Here is a 25,090-nt window from a genome sequence, read left to right as displayed (position 1 = left end):
GCAAAACATGTTCTGCTCCCATTAGAAGTGTCACAACATTTGTGTACAGTTTACCATCTCCAGCTAACAATACCCAAATCACGAGCGGATGACACACTGAGCAGGTATTGAAGCAGTGACTCAAACGGATAAGAAATCAATGTCAGTCGCTTCAGCTCTGACTTGTTCAAAAGACATTTGTATGTAAATCTTAAAATATGCAGAAAACATCTTTCAGAATATTCAGTGTACAAAACAGCTTCTGAATGTGTTCCGATATCTCTTTGAAAACCATGGTAAGGCAAAGACTTTTTGTAGAACATAAAAGGAATATATTTCCTGGAAACTCCAGGACAAGAAAAAAAAAAAGATGATAATATATTGTGTGTGTGTTGTTAGGCCTCAAAATGTAAACCCCCCCCCCCCCCCAAATCAGAGCATTACCTGTACTTTTTATCTTTCCTCTTCCAGAAGACCAACAAATTTCGCAGCAAATTACCAAATTAAATATAACATGCATTACTAACTAGAGCAGCTGTGGGGAATAGGAATGTCATGATTTGGCCTTTTCAGCTTGTAATTTTGCAAGTGTATTGGTTGACGAGTGCCATCTCATCTAACCCACTATTGAAAAACTCTATGAAATATAAAAGGTAGTGTAGATAAAAGCTCATACTGCTTTAGCCAGTATTCTTATTATCTTTTGTTTATAAAGCGTGGACATATTACATAATGCTGTACATTAAGAGGATCATGGGACAAACAAATGACATGACATAGAACATAAAAAGGTCCCCGACCAAATGGGCTTACAATCTAAGAGGTGCGGAGAACAATTGATACATAAGGTAGTGCAAGAACAATTGTGGCTGCTGGTGGGGAAAGTGGGTATGGCTACTGTAAAGCAGCAGCACTATCAGCCAACAATATTAAAGCAGTCGTTGGTGACTGGCGTTTCTGTGCATGCTGGTGCCATCAATGTTGGAATGAGGTGAAACCGTGAAAAGCGGAGAGGTGAAACAAGAACTAGTCACCGTAGAAATCGTAAAACAGACAGTTGTGTCAAATATAAATGTTCCTCTTTATCTCAGTCTGGAATAGCTGTAAACCTGGTGTTTCCAGTACCATTTTATTGCAAAACTATACATTTTTGATGACCCTGGCCTGACACTCATCTAGCCTCCCCTTCTGATCAGGTGACTAAGTAGCACAGATGTAAATTGTTCTGAAATCAGCCTCGCTCACTATATATATATATATATATATATATATATATATATATATATATATATATATATATATATATATATTTATACATATACACACACATACATACACACACACACACAATATATATATTGGGAGACAGACGTGCTTTCTGCGCAAAATGTTTTTCTCACAAAGTTTTTAAAGTGTTGAACATTCATTGAACAACAACTGAAGACATCCAGAAATAAGCTACATCTACTACAAATCTCACGTTGCACTACACTGGACATTGCAACCAGGCATTTTTTCCAACTACATTTCCTAAGTTTGCCTTAGTTTCTAGCCCTTTATTCTTAAATCCCACTGTTTAACAAATTCCTTTTCTTATTCTCCTTTCTTGGCATTATCTTCAGAACTATATCATCCTTCACTCTCCCTGCAATCCTCATTACTCCACTCACCTCTAACACTCATGAGCGGTTTTCCTATTTATATATCCTTATATTGTCGAGAGGACATAAAAAGGTCACATCTTACAGTCATCTTTCTCTCTTTCTGCTTCTGTTAGCTTGTGACATATAACCAAATCCACATCCCCCCCACATCCCAACATACATGTGTATATTATTCAGAACACTACCGAATTCCAGCAAACCTCAAACATATCACCTGTCTCCCATCTCTTTCAAAGTCCTTTAAATGTGCTCTATGGAATCCATGCTCTGTTTGTCAGAAACTTAACTCCATATACGACCCCTTACTCTCAAACAGCCTCTACCTTCTAGCAATAACAGAAACATGGCTCATGCAATCAGATACTGCCTAACCTGCAGCACTTTGGTATGGTGGCCTCCATTTCACAGAGACCTGGAAACAGAGAAGGAGGTGGGGTTGGACTACTTCTTTCCCCAAACTGCACATTCAAAGTTCTACCAAATGTCCCACCACTCACGTTCATTTCTTTTGAAGTACATGCTATTCGGGTTTTCAACCCATTATCTATGTGTGTTGCTGTGATCTATCACCCTCCTGAACCACAACAACAATTTCTTGAAAATTTCTTAGCATGGATCCCTCACTTCTTATCCTTTGACATTCCCACCATCATCATGGGTGATTTTAACATCTCCATTGATAATTCACATTGTGCTTTCAAAACTACTCTTTAACTCCTCCCTCAGGTTCTCCCAGTGGATCGATTTGTCTACTCATCAGAATGGCCACTGGGAGAGAACAGTTGATCATAGTTTGGAGAACACAAGATCATCACCTTATCAGCTACAAGCTTTCCCCCCAGTACTTTAACCGCTCTGCTATTAAAACTATAACAAACCTCCTCATACCCACAGAAATCTTAACGCTATTAGTTTTCTACCTTTCGCCAACACCTTTTCTCCCCAATTTTTACATTCTCCTCTCCAGATATGGTAGTACCACATTTTCACCAAATCCTAGCAATAGCCCTTGATCAAGTGGCTCCAGTTACTCTTCATACTCTCCATTGACTTGAGCTTGAGCTCAGATGTGGCACACTAAAGTAAAGCATCATTTGATAAACTTTCTTGCAAAGCTGCATGTCATTGGTGTACATCACATACCTCAAATGACTTCTTCACATATCCTGCTATCTACCATTCCTACTGAAATGCTCTGGACACTGCTAAACAAACATACTTCTAATCTCTCATCTCTGCTCAGGTTTCTAACCCCAAACACCTGTTTAAACACATTTAAATCTAATCTCAAGCCTCCAACTACCGTCAGTGCCCAAGATCTTGCTTCCTACTTCAAGGACAATGCTATCATCTTACTCAACAACCAGCTCATTTCCTTCTCACCCTCTGACACCCTCTCTTCATTTGATCCCACAAATGAAGCCAAAATATCTTCTCTCTTCTTGCCTTCCTACTCTACTACCTGTCCTCATGATCCTATCGCCTCACAAATCAGTAGATCTCGTCTACTGTGCTTATCCCGACTAACTAAAATCTGTAATCTCTCATATTCTCCTGGTATATGTTCGTCATTATTCAAACACGCATTGATTTCTCCTATTCTGAAAAAACTAAATTTTGACCCAAAGGCTCTATTACCATCCCATCTCTCACCTCCCATGCCCTCCAAGCTTCTTGAGAGAAATGACTACATTGGCCTCACAACCTACTAGATCCTCTTCAGTCGGGCTTTTATTCCCAACATTCCAGAGACTGCACTGACAAAAGTTGTCAATGATTTGATGACTGCTAAATGTAAAAGGCCAATACTCGCTTCTAATTCTCCTGGACCTCTCTGCTGCTTTTGACACTGTGACCACTCTTCTCAAACAAACACTACAATCCCTAGGTCTTCAGGACACTGTTCAATCCTGGTTTTCATCCTACCTATCCAATCGCTTTTTATGAGTTGGAGTACCATAAGGCTCAGTCCTATGTCCTTTGCTCTTCTCTATCTATACCACTAGTCTTTGTAAACTAATAAGGTCCTTTGAATTTCAGTATCATCTCTATGCAGATGATACCCAAATATATCCATCTTCTCCGGATCTCTCACCATCTATTTTACCCTGTGTTACTGACTGTCTTTCTGTCATCTCTTCTTGGATGTCCTTTCGTCAACTCTTAATCTCGCAAAAACAGAGCGAAGAATCAGCCAACAGAAGTTACCTAGCTGACATTTCTATTTCTGTTTAGAACATGACATAAAATCCTACCCCACAAAATCTCTGCCTAGGGGTGATTCTTGACTAAAAGCTATCCTTTGTTCAGCACACCCAATCTAGATCTACCTCCTCTTACATACTTGTAAAAAACATTTTTAAAATAAGGCCATATCTCACACAAGACACTGCACAAAACTTTAATACATGCACTCATCTCCCATATTGACTATTACCATCTTTACCAGTCTTCCCCTAATCAAACTGTAAAATCTACAATCTGTTTTTGCATGTAGCAGCTAGATTGATTTTCTTTGCAAATCGTTCTTCCACTGCTGAGCCACTCTGTCAATCTCCATGTCGGTAACCTGTTTATTACAGAATCCAATATAAATACTTCTACTAACATAACAGGCCATCAACAAAACTGCACCAACATACATTTCTTCACTTGTCTCATTATCTCCCAACTCTACACCTTCATTCTACACAAGTTCTGCATCTCTCATTCATACTGTCATTGCTCCCATTCCAGCTACAGAACTTTTTTCGTGCCACACCCACTTCATGGAATGCCCATCCTCGCACAATAAGACTTTCATCTAGTCATCAACTTTCAAGCATTCTCTGAAAACCCATCTCTTCATGCTAGCTTATAAAATTCCTTAACCTCCCTAGAGGTTCCTATTTTCGCTGTTCACGCAGTTCACACAAGACAACAACTCTCTGACCCTCTCACAAACAATGCTGAGTAACTGGATCATATAGCCCACTAACCACTTTTTACCTTTGCAATCTGGCTGAATCAATCTGCAATATGTAGCACTTTACCTCATGTATCAAACTCCCATTGTCCAATAGATTGTAAGCTTGGGTCCTCTTACCTCTCTGTCTGTATATATTACCCAGTACTGTTTTATTACTGTGTTTGTTCCCAAATGTAAAGTCATACAGAATATGCTCTGCTGGCATTATTTACTTACACACACACACACACACACACACACATATATATATATTCTAATCTATACATCTATACACCGTGTATTTGTGCATTTATCTTCTAACCGTTATTGTTAAAGATAAAAAGTACAGGCATCAACTTTAAATTACAAAAGTGCATTCTGTACTGCTTTGGTATAAATTGAAACATTAATTTACAAAATGATGTACAATATTAACAGCTTGATCCATTTGCACGTTTTCCAAGATCAATGTTCAAATACAAAAGTTACCACTAACTCAAAAACAAAAATGTATTTTAAGGAAATTCACTATGTTGTATATGCATTCTTCATGGCGTTATCAAAAATTTCCAATTACTTCCATTTCAAATTCCCTACTGTTTTTCAGATATTCTCACACATCTGATTTACCTCCGTTACTATGCATATGCACTGTCCTCTGGTTGCCAGAGTCAAAACTAAGTTGTCGAATTTCACCATCCGAGCCATTACAATGAACAGCATTGCAGGAATAACTAAATCATATACATCATGGCCAAAAGTTTTGAGAATGACACAAGTATTGGTTTTCACAAAGTTTGCTTCTTCAGTGTTTTTAGACCTTTTTGTCAGATGTTGCTATTGTATACTGAAGTAAAACTACAGGCATTTAATAAGTGTCAAAGGCTTTTATTGACAATTACATTAAGTTTATGCAAAGAGTCAATATTTGCAGTGTTGACCCTTCTTTTTGAAGACCTCTGAAATTCGCCCTGGCATGCTGTCAATCAACTTCTGTGCCACATACTGACTGATGGCCACCCATTCTTGCCTAATAAGTGCTTGGAGTTTGTCAGAATTTGTGGGATTTTGTTTGTCCACTCGCCTCTTGAGGATTGACCACAAGTTCTCAATGGGATTAAGGTCTGGGGAGTTTCCTGACCATGGACCAAAAATTTCGATGTTTTGATCCCCGAGCTACTTGGTTAACACTTTTGCCTTATGGCAAGATGCTGCATCATGCTGGAAAAGACATTGTTTGTCACCAAACTTGGATTGTTGGGAGAAGTTGCTCTTGGATGATGTTTTGGTACCATTCTTTATTCATGGCTGTGTTCTTAGGCAAGATTTGTGAGTGAGCACACTCCCTTGGCTGAGAAGCAACCCCACACATGAATGGTCTCAGGATGCTTTACTGGTGGCATGACACGGGACCAATGGTATTGCTCATCTTTCCTTTTCCGGACAAGCGTTTTTCCAGATGCCCCAAACAATATGCAAGGGGCATTCATCAGAGAAAATGATTTTATCCCAGTTCTCAGCAGTCCAATCCCTGTACCTTTTGCAGCATATCAGTCTGTCCCTGATGTTTTTCCTGGAGAGAAGTGGCTTCTTTGCTGGCCTTCTTGACACCAGGTTATCCTCCAAAAGTCTTCGCCTCACCGTGCGTGCAGATGCACTCACACCTGCCTGCTGCCATTCCTGAGCAAGCTCTGCACTGATGGTGCCCCGATCCCACAGCTGAATCAACTTTAGGAGACGGTCCTGGCGCTTTCTGGACGTTCTTGGGCTCCCTGAAGCCTTCTTCACAACTATTAAGCATCTCTCCTTGAAGTTCTTGATGATCTGATAAATGGTTGATTTAAATGCAATCTTACTAGCAGCAATATCCTTGCCTGTGAAGCCCTTTTTGTGCAAAGCAATGATGACTGCACGTGTTACCTTTCAGATAACCATGGTTAACAGAAGAAAAACAATGATTTCAAGCGCCACCCTCCTTTTAAAGCTTCCAGTCTGTTATTCTAACTAAATCAGCATGACAGAGTGATCTCCAGCCTTGTCCTCATCAACGCTCTCACCTGTGTTAATGAGAGAATCACTGACCTGATGTCAGCTAGGCCTTTTGTGGCAGGGCTGAAATGCAGTGAAAATGTTGTTTTTGGGATAACGTTCATTGTCATGGCAAAGAGGGACTTTGAAAATATTTGCAATTCATCTGATCACTCTTCATGACATTCTGGAGTATATGCAAATTACCATAAAAAAAACTGATACAGCAGTCTTGAAAAAAAAGTTTGTATCATTCTCAAAACTTTTGGCCATGACTAATACTTGAGTGCTTGGGGTGGACACTTTCTTTTTTTAAAAAAAAAATGTAAAGCTTCCTTTACATTTTGAAGAAGATTCAAAAAGTTTATAAAATAGCATTCTAGCTGTCCAAAAGTGCAACACCAGCCATATGCATTTATAGCATGGGACAATTAAAATGTGGACAGATTTCAATCACCTTCAGCCATCCTTGGTGGTTGCTGGAATTCATACATGCTGCAATTTCTGTCCAATTTTATCTAAATCAACCAAATTGTCTGACAAATCTGCCACCTGTAGCCTTTTTAGTTGGGAATAAACATGTATTTTAAATACTGTATAAAATTATATATACAGTTTTAAATCTGCACCTGTACTGTTAGCACTATCATCTGTAATCTCCAGAAAGTGACATCCTGTTATATTCCCGGGCCCGGCAAATCAGAAAGAATAAGGGGGGTAATACCATTACTGGATAGTTTTTGGATAGAGTGTGTATTTATGTGTATGTATGTATACACACACAAATATACATATATGCACAAACACACTTACAAGTCTAAGCAGCAACAGAAAAAAACCTATCGCCATGATTACGCAATAAAACTTCAACGAGGCATTACTCACAGTAAGCGGTGAGGTTTTAGTTAGGGCTTTCTGGGCAAGTCTCAGGGTACATGCACTTGAGTAGGCTGGCTAGCCCATTTTGCGCGTGTATAGTGGTAAAAATATTAAAGATAAATATATTTTATTTAAATAAAAATTTGCTAAAAGTATATAATGCATTATTTAAATATAGCAAGTTTTCATTATTATTTTTCTGTATAATAGTAGATCCATCTTAATTAGGAAAACATGGGCAATAGCTGTGCTATTGGCAGCATTAAACCCTTAATAGAAAGGGAGAAGCCCTATCACTGGCAGGTAAGGGGCGTTTTTCTCCATTTGATAAATAAGGAGAAAACTATCCAGTTGTGGTATTATTCCAATATAAAATTGTAATCCCTAGTGTTTGTCCACTTTAAATAAATATTATGATTGCACAAAATACAGGCAGTGATACATCACTTAAAATCTCGTTATTTAACGTAAACTGTATAACTGGAGATTTCAAACCACTTGAAAACACATAAATTGGAGGACATGTTTCAACTAGATTATATGCATTCTCTGTATCCTTGCACTTTCTGCCAAATTCTGGTAATAAAAAACTATAATCTAACAAGGTCTAGCAAGGACTCGCCCAGTCTGCTGAACTGTAGAGGATTTTAACAATTGTTTGTTTGTTACATAACTGGAGCTGTGACAGCTGAGAATTATGGTGTATAAATATTACCACGGATTAAGTAATTGAATCAAAGGATCCTGACACTAGAGTGTTCTTTGTCGAGCAGTACAAACTTTGTAAGGAGAGGGGAACTTTGAATATTAGGCACCTTGTAAACAATGCCCTTCCTAATTGTGTTACATCACTCATTGTGAGAGAACTGGCAACACAATATGGCTGAGGGAAATCACAAGTTGCCCTGGGTCCCAATAAGGGAGCTACACAATATGTCTGCTGATAAGCCTCAGATAGCACTATGAAGTGTTCTCACAGTCTTGTGGTTGGCTAGTAAAGTTGGTGAATAGATATTACCATCCAATCACAGAATAACCTGCTACAAATCAATAGGAAGATGATCAGTAAAAGCTACAATGGCTACATTTGAACTCCATGAGAGTAGCCTACAACCCCCTGGTCACTAGATGTCCATCACTGCTTTATAGTGTAAAGTTTGCCAGTGACGGTGAAATAAGATTGGGTACACCAGTCAAACAACTGGCCTGCTTGCAGACATGTATTTTATTAAGTTTAAAGCAGAACTGAAATGCTTAAATTTAGAATACAAGTATATGTATTTATGTTCTAAACCAGTGATGGGCACAGGCAGCTCTAGGGCCACATGCGCATGTGCCCGGGGGCCCAACGGGAAAGGGGGCCCCAGGCAGGATGAAAATAAAAAATCCTGTAAAAAAAAAAACAAAACCAAAAAACACTTGCCTTTTGCGGTCACCTCTTCCGTGCTGCACTCGCAGTGAATGTCGGGCGTGATGAAGTCATCATGCCCGATATTGACTGCGAGCACAGCACTGAGGAGTGCAGAACTGAGAACAGCGACTCAGCAAAAAGAAGAGAACGGGATCAGACTCGGGAAACAAGGCAACAGAACGGTAAGTTAAGGGGGATTTGATTCTCTAGCTGAAGGGAGCACATGTAAAAAAAAGTGATATATATATATATATATATATATATATATATATATATATATATATATACACATATACACACACATATACACATACATATATATATATATATATATATATATGTATATATATATATATCAACTATATAAATGCCTTTGACTAGAATGCATGAGTATCATGCACGGGTTAACTTGTCTACTATATAAATGGCTAGTGGCGTGTGTGGAAAAAAAAACAACCAAGCTGCAGCGCCACCTGCTGGGCAGAGTTATACACTGACCAATATATTTCTTGAAGGAGAAGTGACAGTTGGGAGTGGTTGGTGGTTGCCGGGGGTGACAGTGGGGAGTTTTTAACACCTTAAGTAGCTTGATGAAGGATGTGGCGATGAAAATGAAGGATGAGGTGATGGAGAAGAATGATGAGGTGGTGACATGTGGACAAAACCACGTTAAAAAAGGGTGCTTGCGTCGGGAAGTAACGCTCTTCCCCTGAGGAGGCCTGGGCTAGGCCCAAATGCATGACAAGAACCTTTTTAACACCTTAAGTAGCTTGATTTGACTAGAATGCATGAGTATCATGCACGGGTTAACATACATACATACACATATATATATATATATACATACACACACACATATTTACATCTCTATACACACACACACACCCCGGTGCACTGCTTTGCCTTGGGGCCCATAATGTTGTTAAGATGGCCATGCACATGCGGCCCTCAAAGCCTTAACCTGTGCCCCCTGGCTCCTTCCTGCTTTGTCCTCATTTACTTTGTTACATTTATAGCTTGTAACACTTCATCATCACCATTTATTTATATAGAGCAACCATTTACGCTGCGCTGTACAGAGAACTCACTCACATCAGTCCCTGCCCCATTGGGGCTTACAGTCTAAATTCCTTAACGCACACACACAGACAGGCAGACACACAGAGACAAACAGACTTGATTAAAATGCCTGCCGATAGGTGTAACTTTCTTTAATTAAATGTATTGTTTTAAATTATTCCTGCGATGAAGGGTAACGTGCAGCGCTTTTGAAGGTTAGAGGGTTGTACCGAAGTGTATCAGGTTGTCCATCACTGCTAACAGCTCTACTATCCCACAGTTTGCTGCATAGAAATGGCAATAATAGTATTTATGATAACAGCTGTTTATTGAGGTAGTATGGTCATAATTAATAGATTGTCCTTTTCCATATTTGTAAAAAATTCTTAATGGGCATTTATGTACTATAGCATATAGCAGTAGGAGAGATGTATTTATGGAAGGAAGCAAAACTATTACAGTGTTCCGTAAACAGAGCTGTTGCGACCACAGTAAAATATTGTAGTATAACTTTTAATACAACTTCAAAATGTTATTTTGGTCTTAAATTTCCATTACAATATAGAAACGTCTGCACTTTCTGCAAAACAGACCAACATGCCTAAATGAGATTATCAGTCATTCACCCCACACATACACATAATGGCAGGATACAGAACAGGAACATTTTATGCATTGTGATGCCATCGGAGAAACCTCAGCCACTGGAGCCTTTGCCTTTCTGTGACTATTGATTGAAAAACCCATTACAGCATTGCTGAACAATGCATAGAGACCTTGTAGAGTGATTTATTGCAAGGAAGTAAAAATAGAATATCAGAGAAACAAGGCAGAAAGGTATGTCAATATGTGTCAAAATAAATGTATGCCAATTTTATAAAACTTACTTTTAAAGGCTTTAGGGCAGATAGGATATAAAATATATCAAAACCTGTTCATTATTTAGGAGACAGATTTATCATGTTTTCAAGTATTTTAAAAAAGGAAGATGACCAACACTAATAAGTGGAATGACCAAATCCAATTATGGAAATTCCATGGTTCTATTGAGAGTTTCACTGGGAACAGAGAAAAGTTTTGTTAAAGATACTCATCCTGCCTTTCCCAGTTTTGTGGAGGGCATGGAAGAACAACCTACTGCCAATCACATCACCAGAATGTTCTTGGCAAAACAGTGTATTTCAGATGAGGAATGTGCTCTGGGACGCAGTTGCCTGCCAACTTGTGTGATTATGTTAGTAAGGGCAGTGCTGCGTGTGACAGGGGAAGTGTCTTGATAGAGTAGGACAGTGGATCCCAAACTTTCTTAGTTCGAGGCACCCTTAGGGTCTCCATAATTTTTTCAAGCCACCCCTAAGCCAAAATAATTACCAAGTAGTCACCCATCTCCCTTACCACCAGCCCTGGCCACGGCACCCCAAGGAGGTGGCCACGGCACCCCGGGGAGCCACGGCACCCAGTTTGGGAACCACTGAAGTAAGAGAATGGAAGCCACAGACTGAAAGTTAGGCAGTGGAAGGAACAGGCTCCTTAGCAGCACAGAGTAGTGATCTGAGGCCCCAGTCAAAACAATTCTGGAAGAATATTGTGTCAAACACACCTCTATATGAACCAAAGTGTCAGTAATGTCAACTATAAGCAAACCATTTCATATTTTAGGTTGATAGAACACCAATGTTTTTATTTTGTTTTTTAAATGAGGGGGACATATTCACCCGGACATAGGCAGCTTCTGTCTGAAATGATATATTCTGGAGACAGCTGGAGAATTGCTAATATATAAAATGTTTACTGTATTTCCCATACTATAAATTAATGATGGTTTAACACAAAACATACAGATCTAAAACAAAAATTCACATGAGAGCGATGCCTCCCTCCCATCCTGACCTACCATCATCTAAAAATATAATATAAAAAAAAAACCTGGATATGTTACAGAGTGCATGGAGAACAGTGTATCCAGACTGGGAAGATGGAAAGATCAGGCTGTTCTCAGATGAGCTGTGTATTCCATGCTGGCAGGAACAACCACTTTAGGTTATGTTATCCTACTTCAAGGGAAAATGTACCATGTTATGAGTAGAGTTTAACGTCTACTTTATTTCTGTATGAACAAACTGTGAATCAAATGTAAATTAATTATACCTATGGCATTGAATTTCACTAGATATATAGTAGTATGAATGGTAACTGATAAGGTATAAATTATTAGCCTTAGACAGGGGTAAATGTATAGGTTGTGTATCTGTATTGGAGCCTGAGGGCTGCTCGTAATGACACACTTCCCATGTCAATCAACAGTATTTGGCCTCTTCCTGCAAATGAATGTCACAGGCATGAATAAGGGTTACTGGTAAGAGCGTAGATCCTGTGCTATGGGTGCTGCAATTCTCATAATCCAGTTCTCCTAGCTCCTTCATACCAACAAAGTGTGAGTTTTGTAGCAATTCTGACAGGTTAGTTTGGGCATTTATATCAACATTGGAAGGTTTAGGGGTCTATTTATTAAGTGATGAAGAGCCAAAATGCCAGTGCAAATGCTGGCAAAAGGCTCTTTCATCGCTTTTTGCTATTGAAGAATCGGTTAACACCGTAGAATTCAGATATTTCCGGTCTTAACCCCCATTAACAGAGCGTATCACTATCCCCATAGACGTCTATGGGGACAGCAGCATTAGTCAATTCAGAAAGCAAAATAATCCTTTTAGATAGAGTCATCAGTCTTTTATAATGGGATCCAGTTGAAGCCTCTCCGACTTCGCTGGATCCCTCCCTATACATATAGCACTTCCTCCATTCCCCAGCAGCGTCAGGCTGCAGGGGGATAGTAACAAAAAAAAAAAAAAAAATCATGGGAGGAGAGGTGCCTTCAGAGCGCTCCTAGAGCAACTCCAGCACCATAAAGTAAAAATTGCATTCTATTATGCATCACTGATAATGTGGAAAGCCTCATCATAATTGTAATCTTTTACATGAACCAAGTAATTAACTTGAATTTACAGTGTTTTGAAATCATTTGTGGTAAGATTAGTGTCATTCATTGCAATAGAAAAAAGGGTGGTGAAGGGGGGCTCAAACTGTATTCCTGCACAGAAGTTTGCCTTTGGCTATGGTCCCCATTGCCACCTATTGGGAAACGTATTAATAAAATATTGGTTCGGTGTCCTCATGATAAGAATGGTGATATCTTTAGAAGGGATAACAGGGATTAACAGTAAATGGTTAACAACATACTTGACAACTTTTGAATTCTCCCCTACAGGAGATCCTGGAGGAGAAGTGGCATGGGGTTATGGAGCAGCAAACTGGCCACGTTTTGGAAACAGCATTTTGCACTGGGGGGTGAGGCCAAAATGGCGAGAATGGACACAAAACACTTCATTAAAACCAGTGTCCCACCAGTTTTTTTGTTTGTACTTTCATGTGTGTATTACTTTCAGGCTTACATAACCAACTGATTTCACAATGCTTATATAATAGGCATTTGGGACTATTGCACATGCTCAAGCTTTCTTATCTGCATTAAACCAATAGAAGTCCGAGATCATGCTTATGCATTATATGCAAATGATTTTAGAGTCCTTGTCAATAAAAGCACACTTGCTATGACATAACATCACCTCAGTTTGGAATGCTGCAGAATTGCCAAGTACCTGTTTGTTACCAGTAGTTTTTTCTAGCTTTCAAGTTTACGTATAGCTGTGCGGAGAAAGGCGGGGTCCTAGGAAAATCTGTGATTAAGCATATCTACAGGATAATCTGTTGGAAACAGTTCAGTATTTTTTTATATTTACTGTTTATACTAATTATTTTGCATCATATTATGCCTTGCATATTATATGAACTCTTTTATATTAATTCTTTACATTAAATAAACTATACACCTGTTAGACAACCTGAGTTGATCCATTGCACCCCAAACCCTCAATTTCAAACAACTGGGAACAATGGTTAATAGTTAAAATAAATAAACCTTAAGTATAGTGATTTCTCTGGAACAGGCACATCGTGACCTTCACAGTTGTGTGCATAAACTTTTCCTTACAAAGAAAGAACTTGAAAGTTTTGCCATTGCATATAGACTTTTTATGTGGTTTAATAAAGCTTTTGTCTTTAGTGGTCAACCATTCTAGGCTTTGAAAGGCTACCTGAAGTGTCTCAAATGGACTTTAAGTTGGGGAATGTGTATGCGTAGAAATTAAGGCCTCAGCCACGATGATGTCAGCATTAATCCAAATATCTTCAGTTATGATACAAATATATAAGCAGAACTCTTATATGTATGTGTGTTACTAAAATTCTTAACAAATAGAAAAAAAAAAAAAAAAGATACTTGCATTGGTCCTTTGAAATATGGTGTTCCAGTAAGCGAGAAATACATTTAAAATTTCTAAGCAGCATTCTGGAAAATCATAGCCAAAAGTATGGACCCCAGTTTTTACTAAACAAAGTAAAAAAGTAACTTTCCATATATAGTGGGTAAATAGTTCCGCTAAAATGATCTTTAATTAAAATCTAAAATTTAAATAAAAGAATAAAATCATTTAAAGCATGATTAGGCCATATTTGAAATAATTTTTTCTATTGTTAAACAAATAATTTGAATAACCTGCCATATATATATAAATAATAATTCTGGCACTTCTCCACAAATTGGAATGTTTCTAAAGAAAATTTTGCACTGCGTCTTGGCTATTTTGCATTCCACTATTTACCCAATTCCGCTGTTTACCTTCTACAATAGTCTCTTATGTATATCCTAACTTACGAATGCAGAATAAGCTACTGCTGAAATTGCAAAGCCCCAGGGAAAGGATGAAATGTGACATATTTCCTGAATCTACAGTGAGGAAATACCTGTAATGCTTCTTTCAGTAAAAAAAAGAGTTATGTAGGCTTCTTCCACTATGATTGCATGACCCACAGGTCATCTCATTTTCATTACTTTGCAGGAACGTTAGCAAATACACCATCTGTAAAAGTGTTTCGCAATGCTGTTTCCCACAATATTGCACAGAGGAAACACTCAGATAACCATAAGTGGGAACTTTCAGGTTCTGACCCTAAGTTTATGGCCAAAATATCCATGTTTTGCAATAACCTCTTGGAATTACATCACTTAAGACTACTATTGTAAAACGTAGGTTAAGTTACATCTTGATGTTTTTTACACAATAAAGAAGGAAATGCCTAGCTCCAAATATCATTTATAGAAATAGCAGATTCTAAAAGTGGACACTTTAAAAGACCCTCTGATCCACCATGACTTGCTCAATCAACTGGCCACACACTTATCCACAATGGCCACACACTTATCCACAATGGCCATGCTCCACCAACTGGCCATGCTCCACCAACTGGCCACATAGTGATACACAAAGGCCATGCTCCACCAACTGGCCAGACAGTGATGTACACAGGCCATACCCTTAACCCGTGAGGCTGGTCCCTCATACTTGCAGTAAACCCAGGACTGTTGGGACCATGTGTGTGAAAATTCTTAACAAATTAAAAGAATTAAACACAAATATTGATCTTCTTATTTAAGTCAATATGATATTGCTATTAAAGACTTAAAGCATACTAGGGTCCACTTTTTTAGAGAATGTCCAGCTGGGCTCCTATAACTGTAGGCACTGCCAATTCAGTTGCTTACAGCTTAAACAGGTTATGCCAGGTCCATAATAACACAAAGCATGTGCCCACTTATCAACCCCATCTATAAAATGTAACTTGTCATAATGTACAAATCACGGCCCCGCAGTGCATGTTGCCATCTAGGTGACACGAGCTCCAGCAATTTCATCAAAAACTCATATGCATGTTCCCTGAGCAAAGACAAATGGGGATTGAGATCACCCTTAGGAGACTAGGTACCTCATTATAATACAGGAACAGAATTTTCACAAGCCCGCAGCTTGAAGATAGTGAGTGGAAAAACCCACCCAGAAAATATTAAGTGCTTTAATACATTAGTACAGGGTTTCCCAAATCCACTTATCAGGGAGCCCTAACAATGCATGTTTTCCATATCTCCTTGCTTGAACACAGGGCTTATACATTACTGACTAACACAGTTTAAAAGATCAACAGGTGGTATTATTATTTCACATATGAGTTGGAAAATGTGACCTGATAGGACTTCCTGAGGACTAGGTTTGAGAAACAGGGCAGCACCGTGGCTAAGTGGTTAGCACTTCTGCCTTACAGCACTGGAGTTCAATTCCTTATCTGTGAGGAGTTTGTATGTTCTCCCCGTGTTTGTGTGGGTTTCCTCCGGGTGCTCCGGTTTCATTCCAAAAACATACTGGTAGGTTAATTGGCTGCTAACAAATTGACCCTAGTGTGTGTGTGTGTGTGTGTGTGTGTGTGTGTGTGTGTGTGTGTGTGTGTGTGTGTGTGTGTGTGTGTGTGTGTGTGTGTGTGTGTGTGTGTGTGTTAGGGAATTTAGACTGTAAGCCCCAATGGGGCAGGGACTGATGTGAGCGAGTTCTCTGTACATTGCTGCGGAATGAGTGGCGCCATATAAATAAATGGTGATGATGATGATTCGTATATAAAAATGATGGTGATGGGTCATCTTTAAATACTATGCTTATGTTTCTTATATATTAAAAAGTATATGTAGAAGATTTCACATTCTGACAGAATATGCAATTATATTTCTAATCAAATGTAATAAATGGGACATTTACAACTCTACTTTTTACTTAAAATGTACACTTTTGCATTCCACTATTTACCTGATTCCAGTGTTTGAAAAGAAAGCCAATCAGTGAAAACTGAAGCTCCCACTTCATTAGCACACTGCAGACGGATGCTGTGATTGGTCAGTGGCTTAAGTTCTTCTAAGACTGTGGAACACAGCGATATATTGATATGCTGCGAGTACATTTCATAAGGATCATGCGACTCCAGAACCTAAAAGGGTTAAAGGTAGGACGTTGTTAGCAGATGTATATTAAAACTATGGTAACACTATAAAAAAGTACCTCAAGAAATGTATATATTTTTAACATTCTAGGTAATATGAAAGATATGTCATTAAGCCACTCCCCTCCATGCTCCCTGTCCTAACCAGGCTTTAAAACAACTGTATCCACAAGCTGTGATTGGTTTAAGTGGAGGACAGCGAGAGCACATTTGTTTATTATACTGAACAGTTACAGGCTAGGTGTCTGCTAGTCAACTGGTCTGCTCCTAATTGACCATCAAATCCATCAGTAACTCAAACGGACACCACTGTACCGCAAAGAAACCTTAACCTTCAGTTTGACATGGTTCCATAATTATTTTACTCCACAGATGCACTTATAGGTACCGAATAGGCTGGTGGACAGGAATATATGGTCATGCACATTCACTGGGGATATGCCAACAGAGGTAACAATCATGTAATCCCTGTACGAATGACACCTGGCTGAGGGTTTTATGGGCTCAGGAACCTTCATCACCTTCCTGGAACCACATTACTAAGAACATACAAGTGATAAGGAAAACAGCCTGAGTTATCCTGGCTGAAATAGACAAATGAGGTAAAACTTGCTCATATTCTTTCGACTCGGGAGCTAGCTCAGATTAATGTCTAGTGGGGTGATGAACCTGTCACCTAACAACCTGAAAAACCACCTGGGTGGACATAACCTTGAAGGGCACTTGTCACCTATACAGCCAAGTTCTATGAGACTACAGCCTATCAATTGACCAGGAACCACAGATCCATGTTAATTGGTCATGAAGTCCCTCAGAAATGTCACTGGTTACTAGTGAACTGTTTGGCTGCATTCTAATAAAAATTGGTTCAGTCCACACAATTAGATCTCCACCCCCCCCCCCCCCCCTACCACCAAGACACATGGTTTTGCCAAGGTGCAAGATTCTACCTGGATTTTCTCCTAACTCTAAATAGGTTTAGTTCAGAGACAGTGTTCACATTAATGAGCTTGCCTTATTATCCAGGTACGGTCTAGAAAAAGTAGCAGAAGACAGCAGGTATAAATATAAAATCATGTGCACTTAGTCGAGATTCAGTGATCTGTGGCAGGAGACTCATGTTACATATATAGGAACTACTGAGCCACCAAAAAAAAAAAAAACAAGAGTCAGCCAAGATAATCAGCGGGAAAGTACTAATCTGCTTGTGGAGAAATGGGTATTTCAGGAATGTGGTGCAGGCTTAGAAATGCAGAAAGCAGAGTTGTGTTGTAACATAAAAACATATCAGGGACAGAGGGGGCAGTTTAAAAGGAACACAACCCCTACACATCCATTATTTCATATTATCCTACTGACCTAAATACAGAAAAGAGTCAAGAATGGGCTGTAATACAATGTGTATAATGCTTGTCCTAGCTGAATTATGCATAGGATGATTTAACATAGATGAGAAATAAAACTGTAAAAATAAAACTAAACAAAATAATGTTTCCAAACATGCATTCACTATATCAAACAACTAGTTTGAGTCTTTTGACATACGCAGAAATACTTTATAGCACAGAATGCAGTGCTGGATATAAAGTATCAGAATGTTGCTGTTTGTACTGTGAATGAATAGGCACTTTCACATGTATTTGGATGCTGGACTGATCTTTATCATTAGAACAGTCACAGTAATTGTAGTTACTAGTTCAAATGCATAGTCAGATCCCTAATTTGGGTTGCAATCTGTATACATTCAGCATTGTTAGACTTTGGTCTTCACTACTAGATAAGCATCATTGATAAGAGTGAGTGTTTAAAGTACACATTCAGATCCCTTATAAGTAGTCTAGTATGTTTCATTCAAGGAAATAGATTTATAGCATACAAGCCTGGAACATATGTAAATTAGGAAGAATGAAACAACTAGTCACTAGCCAATATCCCTTATTTGTGTTCATTATTACACACCGGCGCAGCGGTATACCTGCTAACATTTCTAATTGGAAAATTGAATAAGGTAAGCCACACCTCCAATCCGACTAAACTACCCTTTTCTGGCAGGCCACACCCCTTTTGTTAGCCAAAACCCAGGACTGTAGTACCAAAATAGTGACTGCAGACTTTAAGGATTAAATATTTAAACTTCGTAGCTAATTACCATAGGTCTTGGGTGGTGGTCAATCCATGAGCCACCAATACACATTGTTGGCGCCTGGTCACCCACTGAAATACTCAGAATTATTTAATATAAAGTCTCATATTCGAAAAATCTCCAACAATATTAACAGTCACTTCACCGAGTTTATGGAAAAATACAGAAAGCCCCTCACCCCACACACTTGTTTTCTCTGGGAGTCCGAAATTAAATAAGAAAAAACTGGGTCACCTTACTGCCCTAGGCTACCCTCCAAAAAAGACGCTATTATAACTCTATAGCTATTATATGGCACTGGATGTGCCCTCCAGCTTATAATGTGAACCGGAGCCAACCCATATCAAAGGGAAGCCTTTAATTGACATGGTCTCAGTCACATGTGCTGAAGTAAATGTCTTTAAATGGGCTATAAAACACGGTTCATTGCGTTCATTATTGCACAACACCCTGTGTGTACCTATTTGGTGAACTCTGCCATTACCTGATCACGTCTTCAGCAGGAATAAAAACAGCTGTCAACGAGGACTAGGCAGGAGAATACAGCGCCAGCTAGGTATGGAAATAGTGAAATGGACAGGAGGAGAAGTAGCTGATCCAGTCAGAACCCATGTTTACTACATACTTGTGGGACAGGTAGCTGCAGTTAGGTCCAGCAGAGGAGTCCGCTCTCTCCTCTCCTGGCAACATGGGATCCACAGCTGTGTCTTAGGTTTGCTTTACAGATGGTACAACTCCTTTAGAAATCTGGTGTGGTTGCAATTACTGGGAACCGAGCTTCAGAATCAACAAGCTAAATTTACATAAAAGGCAGCTAAGGGAAAACACAGTCAATGCATGTATACAATTTGCATTGATTTGCTATGATGCTTGCTTGGTATGACAAATCAGTTGTCAAGCAAGCATGGATCATTAAATATGAAAGCACCGAAAACTCTTACAAAATTTTGTATAGATGGTATTTGGTCCCCTCTCGTCTCCACTCTATCTTTCCGACTGCTAGCGACAGATGTTGGAGAGGGTGTGGTTTGCGGGGTACCCTGCTGCACGTTTGGTGGTGTTGCCCTAAATTGCGACTTTATTGGCAACAATTTCATAATCTCATCAAGGATATTACACTGGTTAAAATGCCCGAGTCCCCCCTATACTCGCTTCTTCCTAGACGGCTCCCGGACATTAGTCGCTCCACGCAAAAACTTATTAATCATATATTAAATGCCTCTAAATGTTTAATTGCCGCTCTATGGAAAAACGCCTCTCCCCCCTCACTCTCAGCCACTATCAACAAAGTTTGGTCAGTTTATAGGATGGAAAGTATCACAGCTCTCCTCAAAGACAAACCAGTGAACTTCAAAAACACATGGTCTTCCTGGACGAATCACTATGATGCTGAACCTCCCTTGACAACCGGTTGACAAATCTCTGTTGGTTTGGATAGGTACCCCCGTCAGGTTTAAGAAGGATCATTGCGCATATAAGTTCTGGAAAATTCTGATTTAATTCGTTCTTCATATAGCCACACGGGTCAATGCCTCTCTACCCTACAATCTGAGGCATAATACAATGAGTAGAATATTCTCCTGTTCCCCTCCCTTTCCTTCCCCTATTGTTCGTCTCCCCCCTCCCTCTGAAAAATAAAACCAAACAACATTTTTCTTTTTCTTTTCCATAAACAACATACCGGATTTTAGAGAATTAATCTAAGTCTTTCTATTATTATGTGCAAACTCTATTGAATTTCATATGTATACAGTATGTTTATACATTCTCTTGGTATGTTTCAATCTCATTGTTTTGTTTTGAAAAAACCCCAATAAAAATTACTTTGAAAACAAAATAAATAAATAGGGAAGCACCACTGTTTAAAACACCAAATAAGTCATTTGTTAATGTGCTCAACGCAACAGATAGAACAAAGAATTGTTGTTAACATACAGCTATTCCCAGTGTAATGTATAGTCTAAAATTGATTTAGAAATAAGAAAGAAATGATCATTAACCATACAACAAAAGCTACACACATGACCAGGTACAGATAATCTCCTGAGACATTATGGGGGGGGTATTCAATTGTTCCTCCGGGCGCCGCCGGAACGAGCGCGTTAAAACTATTACCGTTTATACGGTAATATTGCGCGTAATTACCGTTCATACGGTAATTTACTCGCTCAATTGAGCGAGTAATTACCGCATAAACGGTAATAGTTTTAACGAGCTCATTTCGGCGGCGCCCGGAAGAACAATTGAATACCCCCCCTATGGCTGCTAAATCCATTCTAGTAGGTCCAAACTAGCCTTCCCACCTACTAAGGGAGTTTTATCATTAAGCATTCTTTTCTTACAAGGGTTACATTTCTACATAGACAATTTTCATATCTGTAGTAAAGAAAATAGGTAACTAGATTTGAAAGTACTGGGGAAAAAACAAAACAAAAAACAAAATAGTGTACATGAAGATTGATGTTGTATTAAATTAAAGAATGGAGCCATATGCTGTAAGTAACTTTGGCAAGACAACAGGCTATCTAAAGTAAAAACAAACAGTGTAATATTACTACAAGTAGACAAATATACAAGTTTTGAACAAAAATGGAACACCAATTATATTTGAAGGTATGCCTTCCACAAGGAATATGTTTTGTATACAGTTGTAAGTAACATACAGTTGACAAGGCTGTCAGAAGAGCCCTCACGGATTAAGATACTGTTAGTGAAAAGCAAAGAGAATTGTGACAATCTGTAGTTTAACTACATAATACAAACATGGAGCAGGAGCAGTCATATTTATAAAGACAGCGTTACACAGACAGCATAGCATGGAAGCCATTTGTCTGTACTTGTCTGTGAAGCACATGCTCTCGAAATGTCATCACTAACACATTGACAATAATCTATCACTACAGACTGAAGCCCATTCTGAAGGTTTATTCCTGGATAATAGTGTTAGGAAAGTTTCACATATTCATAACTCTTCCTTTGTGTATCATCATCAGGTTTGCCGGTAGCAGTAGTTTGGCGAGACGGTGACTCTACGTTGCACGCAAACCTACCTGTCAAACCCCCCCTCCCTCCCAATTGCCTTACTAGTGTTGATTCATAAACATTGCATGCATAATCTCTTCCCAGAATCAAGACTTTTTTTAGGGGTTGCAAAATTGTAACAGGGAGAGGTATAAACTGAAATTCATTTTAAAATATAGGAGAATAGTTGTTCTCTAATGTCAAAAAAAAAATAAAAAAATGAAAGAAAACTAAGGTTTTAATCTTGATATATTCCCATGGTAAGGGCTAAACATAACCTTGGGCTTATGCTTGAAGTTAAGCGAGTAAGGCTAGGTACACACTACAGAAGATTTCTCCCGAAGCCATATCCGTAACAATTTTACCAATGATGGGGGAAAAAAAAAAAAGTCCCGATCAGCATGCCAATTCATATGTACACATATACATGGTTTTAAAAGATTTACCCTCAAATCTGTGCTCTTCATCTGCCATAAGCATCTGCCAAAATGATCATGACTCTGTAAAGTTGACGAAGATTCTGAATGTGAGTGCATACACACTGCAGGATTGGAAGGACATCGTTGTATCAATGAACAAGAATTTTAGTCCAGTTTAAAAATCAAATGAAAAGATGCAATGTGCTTAGGAACGGCCATCGTTCATCGTTTCAGTGTACACACTAGTGCAATATGGGGCCAAACATTCGTTTATCGTGTGATTGGCACAATAATTGGCCTGTAGTGTGTACCCAAACTAGGAGAGACAAGAATGGCAAAGAGAGCAATACGATCTCACTGGACGGATACCAGGACTGATTGAATGAGAAAAGGGTTGTACCGCATTCTAAAACTTAAAATGAAGTGTGGGGTATTAAACCTTTAATTCTATTTTTCATGTGATTTCAGGTGTTATAAGTGGCAAAAATGTTCACTGTCAATAACACCACAATTTCCTCAGTCTCCCAAGCCCGCTGCCTTGGTGTCATACAAGACCTGTTCTTTATTCCTCACATCCAGACTCTTTCCCAGTCGACACCACTTTAGATATATACGGCCTTTTCTTACCCCACATGCTACCAATACTCTTATCCGTTCTCTCATCATCTTCTGTCTCGACTACTGCAATCTACTGCTATCTGGCATTCATGACACTCACGTATCCCCATCATAAATGCTGTGGCAAGACCGATCTTCCCTCCCACCGCTCCACATCTGCTGCAACATTTTGCAAATCCCTACACTGGCTCCCTGTGTGCTCCAGAATCCAATTCAAATTACTCACCCATAACTACAAAGCCCTCAACAACACTACATGCATACATCTCAAATCTCATATCAAAATACTCTCCCTCCCGCCCTCTTACCTGCGCCTTGTCTGATCTCTGGTAACCACTTCACCCTCCCATCTACAAGACTTCACCAATGCTACTACCTTCTTATGAAATTCCCTACCACACCTAATCAGGCTTTCCCACAGTCTTATTTAAAAAAAGAGATGACTTTTCATAGAGCATCTAGAGCTTTCTACAGACTCCTCTCTGAACCACACATGTTCCTCTTGCTTCAGCTGTGCCCTTTTCCACTTAGAATGTAAGCTCTCTGATGAGCAGGGTCCTCCATACCCTGTTTTCAAGTCTGCATTTATTGTATTTACCTTGTATGTCCATGTTTTTTTGTATGTCCTGTTTTCACCACTGTACGGCAGCTTACAAATCTACAATTGTAATAATTATAATAGTAAACTGGAGACTATATGGTTTTGGCTCATGAGTCCTTCAAACAGTCACTCAAAACTCATCTTTTCAAGCTCGACTATCCCACCTTCTAGCCATTCTATCCATCACCTCCTCTTTCTCGCCTGCCATCTCCAACCTACTGTCCCTCACCACCCCTCCCTCTAGAATACAAGCTCTCACAGGTAGGGTCCTCTCTACCATGTCTGTCTACTGCATCTATTTGTTACTTGCTTCTGTATCGGGCACTACGGAATCCTTGGCGTCTTATAAATAAAAATATAATAATATTATTATTATTATTATTATTATTATTAATAATAACAATAATAATAATATATATTGAATGTGAGAGTTATGTGATATAAATTGTATTTGAGGTTAATAGTGTTGAGAAATGTATTTGGAATTTTATGTGTTGTTGAATTCCAAAATGGAGGAGTTTGTATACAACTCTAACCCATACACACCCCCCACACAGTAGAAGTTTATACACACACCCTTACTCTGTGTGTGTGTGTCAGCTGTTATAGTAACACATTTATGAAACAGGCAATGAATGTTATGTATTGTATTAACATCTATGCTATACCGTCTGTGCTAAGTAAATAAAGCTTGTTGGTCTTCTGCAATATACTTTAATACACTGTTTTACACTACATATGGGAGTTACAATTAGAATGTTAATTAAGAATACAAAACATTTTAAATGAAGCTACATCTTGTGTGTACTCTATCTTGAAAATATAAGCATGAGCTTATAATATAATACTAGTCCTGTGGCATTAGAGCAGACTAGGAAGTATATTCCTTGGGTTAAACCAGAACTACCCTGCAAGGAGTTTGTTGACATATAGTCATAAATATGTTATGAAATGGTCATCAACACATTTTCCAGGCTATTCAGTACCTTCGCACCCTTTAAATGTGTGATTAGGCAAAATATGCACATGCCTAGGTGGTGTCAAAAGCATACCCATCAACATTTAAAAAACAAATCTGGGTCAAAATAAGTTCCAACCATCATCCAACAAAAACAAACCCAATCCATTTACGCCCTAAACAATCAAACCATTATTAGCATTTGGACAAAGCCTTGCCCATTTCCTATTATGCCTGCCACTTTCTGGGTCCAAGAATCAGGACAACCCTACCAAAACACTTACAAGTAGGTGACGCCACATCATACCTTCCAATGGCATCTTCAGAAATACAATTCTATATACACACAACACACATAGGTTTAAATTGACCTTCATTTTAAAAAATACCAGGGGGCAAATTTATCAAGCTGCAGGTTTGAAAAAGT

At 38.8% G+C, this 25,090-nt stretch overlaps 1 protein-coding gene across 1 annotated transcript in view; it reads right to left on the bottom strand.

The window, feature by feature from the left end:
- Positions 1-25,090, bottom strand: part of TYRO3 (TYRO3 protein tyrosine kinase) — a 155,206-nt gene that overhangs the window by 64,130 nt on the left and 65,986 nt on the right. The window contains exon 7 of the mRNA XM_075192721.1: positions 16,714-16,891. Within this exon, the coding sequence (XP_075048822.1) occupies positions 16,714-16,891 (178 nt within the window). The remainder of the gene's footprint in view (positions 1-16,713; positions 16,892-25,090) is intronic.

The sequence above is a fragment of the Mixophyes fleayi genome, chromosome 12 (assembly GCF_038048845.1).
Source record: "Mixophyes fleayi isolate aMixFle1 chromosome 12, aMixFle1.hap1, whole genome shotgun sequence".
Lineage (NCBI taxonomy): Eukaryota > Metazoa > Chordata > Amphibia > Anura > Limnodynastidae > Mixophyes > Mixophyes fleayi.
This window is presented reverse-complemented; position numbering and strand designations above follow the sequence as displayed.